General features: G+C 39.7%; 1 protein-coding gene across 1 annotated transcript in view; it reads left to right on the top strand.

The window, feature by feature from the left end:
• Positions 1 to 54: 54 nt before the first annotated feature.
• The window catches only part of ttf2 (transcription termination factor, RNA polymerase II), a 16,208-nt gene continuing 7,472 nt past the window's right edge, over positions 55 to 8,790 (top strand). Inside the window, exons 1-14 of the mRNA XM_031315084.2 lie at positions 55 to 335; positions 601 to 706; positions 1,087 to 1,173; positions 1,359 to 1,428; positions 1,842 to 2,708; positions 3,314 to 3,434; positions 3,738 to 3,920; positions 4,181 to 4,341; positions 4,663 to 4,744; positions 5,636 to 5,761; positions 6,075 to 6,225; positions 7,515 to 7,620; positions 7,816 to 8,000; positions 8,708 to 8,790. The exon at positions 8,708 to 8,790 is cut by the window's right edge and continues 71 nt beyond it. Coding sequence (XP_031170944.1) covers positions 308 to 335; positions 601 to 706; positions 1,087 to 1,173; positions 1,359 to 1,428; positions 1,842 to 2,708; positions 3,314 to 3,434; positions 3,738 to 3,920; positions 4,181 to 4,341; positions 4,663 to 4,744; positions 5,636 to 5,761; positions 6,075 to 6,225; positions 7,515 to 7,620; positions 7,816 to 8,000; positions 8,708 to 8,790 — 2,356 coding nt within the window. The 5' untranslated portion in view covers positions 55 to 307. The remainder of the gene's footprint in view (positions 336 to 600; positions 707 to 1,086; positions 1,174 to 1,358; positions 1,429 to 1,841; positions 2,709 to 3,313; positions 3,435 to 3,737; positions 3,921 to 4,180; positions 4,342 to 4,662; positions 4,745 to 5,635; positions 5,762 to 6,074; positions 6,226 to 7,514; positions 7,621 to 7,815; positions 8,001 to 8,707) is intronic.

The following is an 8,790-nucleotide window of genomic DNA, read 5'->3' on the forward strand; positions in this document are numbered from 1 at the left end:
AACCGAGCTTGGCAAAATATTTCACAATAAATGTTATGGAGTGAATAATGTCTGGCGTACCGTTGATTTTCTATTTTTTATACTGACGTTTTCAGATATCTTACGTTATATTATATTTAAACTTCCTTACTTTTATATAAAAAAAAAAATAATTAAAAAAAGTGATTCGGATGAACTATTTTGTACGTCATCGTTTATACTGATATTTACACACCGGATGTGTTTTCTGACTGCTGCGATTGGTCGATACGAAAAATACTTTCATGCTCAGGGAAGCAACTGAAACTGAACTGAATGTGTCAGGACAATGGAGAAGATTTTATGTAATGTTCACGGTAAGTCTTAATAAGTTGATGACAGTTTATTGTTTGTTATAAAATATAAAGTAAAATATTGTGTTAAGTTTCCAGAAGTCATATTTACACTGTTTGTAATGTGCATGACAAGGCAGGTTCTGTTGATGAGCCGTGTAACTTTTGAATTAACGTTAATCAAACCATTTTTTTCTTACGCATTTCGTTGCTAACTTGCAGCGAAAATAACGTTTAGCTATATGAATTGGTAAATCACTTCTTAATGTCACTTAATGTCCCCATACAGGCAGCGTGTGTATGTTAAAAACGGGCGTTAAAGATGGACCAAATAAAGGCAAAAGCTTCTACGTCTGCGTTGACAAGCAAGGCTGCGATTTCACTCATGTGGCCAGGTAACGTTATTCACATCACCGTGGGGCAGATGTGTCCTCACTGATCCCCTGTGTCTAACACTGTGAAACGATTATAGAGAGGATGTGGGAAGGCGAGGGTGGATCCAAGTACTCACCACAGCATGGTTATAAATCCTCATTATTGTGAAGAAAATCTACAGGTTCCTCAATAAAGACAATACTGTAGTCCAACCTAGAAGTGTCCAAAAAGCTAGTACCTCAAAGTAGAGATGAATGAGACCACTCTTCTATATTGAAACACCAGTTATATACAGTTTGCTAGCTTAGTCTTAACTGTCTCTTAGTCACACACTGATGACGGATGACAGATATCTATATTTGTTTTTTATCTGCATTATCATCATTATCATTTCCTTCAGCATCTCACCATCCCACTGCCTCCAACATGAAGATTCGATGGTGGAACTCCAAGCTCTCACCTTCAGTCTACAACAGCAGAGCCACAGGTGGGTGTGCAGGTGGATTGTTTTATGGTCCAAAACAGGAAGTAACAAAACCAGTAATGAAAAGTCATTGCTGTTGCAGCTTTCCATTTAAATTAAGCACATGACCAAGATGCCTGTCTCTAGGTGACTGCACACTTGGTTGGTTGGATTGTACCTTTGACTTTAAGTGCATTCTCCTTTTCCAGATTGTTCTACAGGTGTGTTGTGGGCAAAAAAGCAGGCCAAAGATGGTGTGGAACCGTGCCTTGGACTGCAGTAAGGCAACACAGCTTACACCATACACACCCTACTTGTATACTTCAAATACTATTGTCACTAAAAGTATCCGGGACTCATTAGCTGTAGAAAACACTTTTATCTCTTCAACACTCAATCATTACAAACTCATGTTTAGAACTTTATGTTGAATTGTTGTCATGATTCCAACGTTTCGAAAGAGACCACATATAATATATAAATGTCAGGCTTAGATTTGTGAAATTACTATAGAGATATAACTGGACTTACAGAAAATGTACATTTTGTTTTAAGTCACTAAGCTTGCAATCACAACATCCATAGTTTGAGTCCAGCCAGGAATCTTTGTTGCGTGTCTTCTTCCATTTTGTTTTGCTTTGTCTGTCCGCTACCCATTTTAAAAAAATATCTGTTGACTTCCATCATTGCAGCCAGAGAAAGGAAAGAGAAACCCTCTATCTGACACACAGCTACAGCCCTCTTGCCTGCCACCTGTCCAAAACCCCTTTAAAGTCTCCAGCAAGACGGACAAGGACTCTGAGTGGAGAAGGATGCAGCGTGGTGGAGGTGATGAGAAAAGAACCGAGTTCAAAGACAGCGAGGCAAGTCAAAAGGCTGAATCAAGAGAGGGCTGTCAGAAAGAAAATGTGGAGAGCGTAGATGCAGGAGTGGAAGAAGAGGAGGCAGGGAAGCTAAATTCAGCGGAGTCTTACAGAGGTAAACAACTTCCACCGGGGATGAAGTTAAAGAAGAGAGTTTCAGATGAGGAGAGAAACAGTATCAAAGCTAACAATGTGGAAAAAATGACAGATACGGTGCAAGACAAGACTAAAGAGAACCAGAAAGCAGAAAAAAGGATTTCTAACTCCAGTGTCAAGGCTGTTCACCCAGAGAAAACAGATCAGACCTCACAGAATTCTCACAAGGACCCGCCCCACCAACCAACTAATGGTAAAACCTGTCTGGTGGAACCAACTGACCCTACTGTAAAAAAGAGTATCACTAAATCTGCACCCGCTTCCAGAAGTTCTGATACCACCAGAAACCTTGCATCTACCAAACCAACACAATCAGAGTCCAGTCAAACCAAAATCCACCAAGATGATGATGATGATGATGATGATGATGTAGTGGTGGTGTCAGTGAAACCTGCTACTCAGAAAACTCCTCCTGTTACTGCTATTCAAAAGACACTGACCAACTTTGCTGGATTCCAGCCAGGTTCTAAGATGAAAGTTCAGCAGGAAGTTCCCAAAGGGATGCACAGCCTGCTCACTGCTCAGCTCCAACAGAAAAAGGTGAGTGACTTTGAAACAGATGATTGGCTGTCTTGACAAATTTTGAAAGCCCTAATAGATGATAGCTGATAGCTGATAGCTGGACAAATACTGTTTTATTGAGGCTAATACCAGTATTGTATTGTGTGGCATTATGCTCAACATACAGTACGTCATGATGTGTTGCTGAACATCGTCTTTGACTCTGTAGACAGGGAGACAGTCTCAGTCTCTCAATCATGTAGAAAGACGTAGACTAAGAAATACTGATTTATTATTGGAACATTTTCAGTACTCTTCAGTCTTTAGTACTACAGACCACAACCGCAAAAAATAGTTGCGTTAGTTTGTGAACTTGATTCTTTGACTTTTAAATGATTGAAACAGAGGTACTTATTAGGGTTATGTTTTCTATGTATCCATTTTTGGGGGCATTTTAGGCCTTTATTAGAAGGGACAACTGAAGACAGGAAAGGGGGAGAGAGAGAGGGAGAATGACATGCAGCAAAGGGCCGTGGGTTGGAATGGAATTGAACCGACGGCTGCGGCAAGGACTGAGCCTCTGCCTCTGTATCTATTTTTATCTGTCTGTCTATCCTCTCCCCCCTTTTTTTCCTCCTGTTAAGGCGACTCTGTCTGTGGTGAATGTGGCAGCTCTGCCAGATAAAGGGGAAAGGTTGAGGACTCAGGTGAAAGAGTTGGAGGACGCGCTGGAGTCTCTGAGCCTCACTGCTGCTTCTCAGCCTGGTAACTCACTCACTGTACAGTAGGAGTAATATATATTGCTTTTTAACATTGCCACTCCATTCTACTGCTGTTGAGATGAATGCGTGAATTGTAACTACAAATCTTATGTTTCCGAGTGGCTTTTAGTTCATTTACTGTACTTTGCGTACAATGCAATTATAAAATAATAGCTAAAAGTACAAGAAGATCACATTGCAAGAGAAAATGAAAAGCTCTATATTATCATAAATATGGTGGAGCAGTTGAACTTACATTAACGTCAGTTCCTGACCAATTCAACTGAAATCTACAAATCACTTTCAGAGTCCAAGGGTGAACGTAACAGTGGTGATGCTAGTCTGGATAGCAGCCAGGTTAAACCATTCAACCGGCAGGGCGGCACCATCCTGCTCCCTGCCCTGCCAGCCCCTGGCCCCTCCCAACACCAGGCCTCCGGCAGCTCCCTGGGGCTTCAGCTGAGCCAGGGATACACCCAGGTGTATGGAGGTAGGCTGAACAGGTGGAAGACATTTCTGTTAGTTTTTAGGATTTCTGTCAGGCCATTTCAGTTTTATTTGAAGCATTAAAACTTAGCTAGCTAGCTTGTGGCAAGAGGTGGCTATCAATCCTCTCCAACATTTGATGTAATTTCCATTTCTCATTTCACCTATTTACCAACTATTTTGCTCTGGATGACATATTTTCTTTCACTGCTTTAATTCATCACTCATGCAAACACCCTAAGTCGCAGTCCTTTATGATTCCAGCAAACCCACAGGTGGCAGGTGGCCTTTATGGTGGCAGGATGACTCACGACCGTCTGCTGGCGGTGAAAAATGCCACCTGCGAGGCCATTGACCATCTCCACAAATCCCTGGAGTCCTGCCCCGACGCTGAGGCCGAGGTTCCAGACCCAAAGGGCATCAAGGTTACACACTGCTTCAGTTTTTCCATCATATACTCAGACTATCTGACGCCACTAATGCAATTTTGACAAAGCTTCAGAGAATGTTGTGTTAATTGTTGCATTCTGATGTTTTAGAATATAAAATGTTTGACAAAGTATGTGGAGACACACATGGATCCCATGTTAGTGTATTTGCTATTTTTTAGAAAGAAGTTCTTAAAAAGCTATTGCTTAAAACCTACTTGGCAATTGGCTACTATAACGGAGCCTCTACGTCCTGTTTGGATTGGTCCATTACGTTACTTTAATAATAACATTTTCCTTTTGTGATTGGTTGGTCAGGTGTCGCTCCTGGCCCATCAGAGGAGAGCTTTGGCCTGGCTGCTCTGGAGAGAAACCCAGAATCCCTGTGGAGGAATTCTGGGTATGTTCACCATTGTTGTTATTATTATTATTATTATTATTATTATTAGTAGTAGTAGTAGTAGTAGTAGTAGTAGTAGTAGTAGTAGTAGTAGTTTTGACATGATTTTTATTAAAGATGTTACAATAAAGACTGATAAGAAATCTTGATGAAAGATGTGAGATGGTAGAATAATTGTCCAGTAGTGAAAATAGCACGGTGAGATGTGTTCTCAAAACCTTTATGGGACACAGAGACAATACAGCTGCAAAGTGATAGTGTTTCTCCCCTCTCTCAAAAAAAATCAAGTCAAGCAGTTTGGTTAGCCAGGAATTTGTGAGACATTTGTCTCTGAAAAAGTTTTTTAAAATAAGTAATTTTTTCAGAACGTGACAAACCATTTACCTCCACTGAACAGAGAACTTCTTCAGAGAAGCTTCAAATCAATAATGTTTTGTCTAAGGATGTTTTTTTGGCAGTTTGCAGATTATCTGTATTGGCATTTTATTTGCCCGATAACCGATAAAGGTAATAAATTAAAGTGCGCTACTTTGGCTCCGCTACAGCTCTGTGTCTGTCCCTCTGCTCTGGTTTCACTCACCACTGAGTCTGACTTAATGTCCTGCACACAACACGATCTGACTATCTATCTTTTACTGTGTATCATGTTGAAAGTTTCTAATGTATGAAATAATTGCTTAAAGGATTTAAACAATGTTGGAGTTTGTAACATTCCAAAATCTTAATTTTCACTGTAAATGCATATTGGTTCCAAATATCCGTTATCGGTTTTATTAACTACTAATAATCGGTGTCGATATCGGCCTTGAAAAATCAGTATCGGTCGATCTCTAGTTTTGTCTCGTCATTTCTTCTTCTTCTTCTTCTTCTTCCCGCTCTTTTTGGGTTCAGCGGATGACATGGGTCTGGGGAAAACCCTGACCATGATTGCTCTCATACTGGCCAAGAAGATCAAAGCAAAAGAGGAAGCTGAGAAGAAGGAAGAGAAGAAGCCAGAGAACTGGTTCTCCAAAACTGGTAACTAAAACCTTTTCTTACTGTTTTCACGAGGTATGATAGAATACAGCAATGCAATCATACTGTCCATGCAATTCATATTTAAATTAGATAATACTTAATATAATTGTAATTTTAATATAATAATAATAATAATAATAATAATAATAATAATAATAATAATAATAATAATAATAATAATAATAATAAAAAAAAAAAAAAAATTGAGTCTGAATTCCGGAGGTGAAATCTTAGGATTTTTTAGTATTTTTACTAAAAGTTTTAGTATTAAGAACTATGCTAGTTTTGATTAGTTTGTTTGTTGATCATCCAGACTCCAGCCTCATGGTTTCTAAGGGCACTCTGATCATCTGTCCTGCCTCGCTGGTCCACCACTGGAAGAGGGAGATTGACAGACATGTCAAGACAGGCAAGCTGACTGTGTACCTGTACCACGGCCCCAACCGCGAGAAAAGTGCCAAACTGTGAGGAAACCATGCACAAATTCACACGTACACACCACTGTCTGTTCTCTGTCTCTATCACTAAGGTGTAGTCACACCTGGTTTTCTTTGTCCTTAGCCAGGAACAAATTTCTTTTGTTGTAGTTTTGTATTTGCTTCATTTACCTTTTATGCTTACAAGTACAAATTAAAGGGTCGCTGTAAAGAGGCCAGAAAAAGACACTGCAGGAACACAATTACATTGCACACAGATACATTGTTGACTTGTTGACAGAGACCATTTCCAGTTTGTTTTCTGACAATGCTTTTTACTCAACACTTCAAAAACTAATTTGGTGTCATCTTTTCTTGATTTTTGTCTGGGTGGGTGGGCGGGGATTTGTTCATGTTGCGAGTTGTGTGTTTTGTTGAAATATAAAAATGGAAAACTGTTAATCACAAAAAACCTAGGGGTTAATAACAGATGTGTACCCACTCTGTCGTTCTCTGGGACATGTTTTCATGCTAATTGATTGTGTTTGTAGCTTGAAACAAGCTAGCGCGGACCACTGATTAGCTTACAACGCTCGTATTCGGGGCACAGGGAAAGTAAAAACAAATCGCTATCTATACCACTAAAAAGGCTCAAAATATCGCCACACTTCAACGGTAGCATAATGAGGGTCCCTAAATGTTAACCGAAGCATTGAGAACTTTGTAAGTGTACAGTTTATTAAAAAGATAGGTTATAAAGACAGTCGCGTTCTCGTATACAGGCGGCCGCCATCTTGGGAGCTACTGTCTTCCTAAACTATCTTTTTAATAAACTGTCTGTACACTTACAATGTTCTCAATGCTTCGGTTAACATTTAAGGACCCTCATTATGCTACCGTTGAAGTTTGGTGATATTTTGAGCCTTTTTAGTGGTATAAATAGCGATTTGTTTTTACTTTCCCTGTGCCCGAATACTAGCGTTGTAAGCTAATCAGCGGTCCGCGCTAGCTTGTTTCAAGTTACAAACAAATTTGATTAGCATGAAATCATGTCTCAGAGAACGACAGAGTGGGTACACATCTGTTATTAACCCCTAGGTTTGTTTTGTGCTGGAATTGTCCTTTTTAAATGAATAACCGAAATTTGTAAAACAATAACGCAGCATGATCATATTAAACTATTACCCAGCCCTAAACGCAAACTTAACTCTGTTCAACTCAACTCAGAATGCAAGGAAAACAATATTTGTTGATATGTTAAAGGTGTCAACACTTGGACATCAACTTTGGGACACACACCGTCAAACTGAATTAAGTGTTCTCCGTCCGTCTCTCAGGCTGGCAGATTATGATGTGGTGGTGACCACATACAGTTTGGTCTCTAAGGAGATCCCAGTCCAGAAGGAGGACGCTGAGAAACCCAGCAAAGATGCTGATGGTGTGGTGAGTAGTATATATTTATGACATAAAGCAACAGTTCTGACTTCAACATTCATCCGCTTCAATGCTGTAAGATGTAAATACAGACATAGTTTCATTGAAGACGCTGGCAGCTGACATTTGATTCGATGTGTTCAATCATCTTCGGCACCAAACCTAACAAACGACACACACTTCATGTCATGTTGTTTTCCTCAGTCTTTACGCTCAGCTCCTCTTCTGCGAGTGACCTGGGCCCGGGTGGTTCTGGACGAAGCCCACAACATCAAAAACCCAAAAGTGCAGACCTCCATGGCTGTCTGTCAGCTGAGGGCTCGTGCCCGCTGGGCTGTCACTGGTACACCCATCCAGAACAACCTGCTGGACATGTACTCACTGCTCAAGTAAGACAAAACACAGTGAATACAAGAGTTTTAAAGATCCTACCTGGTAGAAATGCTTTCTTTCTTTTGTCTACGTCATGACGACATGTAGGGTTCCCAACGGAAGGCACTATTTCCAGTGAATTTAGTAGTGTAAACGCTTTTTTTATTTACCGTTTTTAAAGTATGTTGAAGAAGGTTTAAATATGTACAGGAAGTTTTTGTGACCACTGTTTATATAGCAAATTTTGTTCATGTAAAATGTACTGTACATCAAAGTAGACTGGCAAAAATGAAAACAGAAAATATAAAAGTATAAAATAAACTATGCAAGCTTGGTAAAGCTACACTAAATGAAGCAAATAATAAATGTTCATATGATTGTTTTTCATCAGGAAAAATACGTTTTTCCTCACAGTTCAGGAGTTATGGATGAAAAGTGCTGTATAAATGGCCACAAGGTGGCGCTATAGATTTACCTCAAATTCCATAGAAATCTCAGACGCACAATAAACATACAGGAACAAAATCATCACCTTGGTGGAGGTAACACGTCGACATTTTCTCACATTGCACAAAGAAACACTGATGAGTGAAATGATGCTTTCCACTAATAATGCACTGAAACTGAAGTTAAAATGAACTTAAATTCATCTTCATTGCAGTCAATATGGTGGATTGGAAAAAGCTTCTGTTTATTCCCTTTTATGTCTTTGTCTGTCTTTCAGGTTTCTGCGTTGTTCTCCGTTTGATGAGTACAAACTCTGGAAAGCTCAGGTGGACAACGGCTCTAACAGAGGCAGAGAGAGAC

The sequence above is a fragment of the Sander lucioperca genome, chromosome 8 (genome assembly GCF_008315115.2).
Source record: "Sander lucioperca isolate FBNREF2018 chromosome 8, SLUC_FBN_1.2, whole genome shotgun sequence".
NCBI classification, from domain to species: domain Eukaryota; kingdom Metazoa; phylum Chordata; class Actinopteri; order Perciformes; family Percidae; genus Sander; species Sander lucioperca.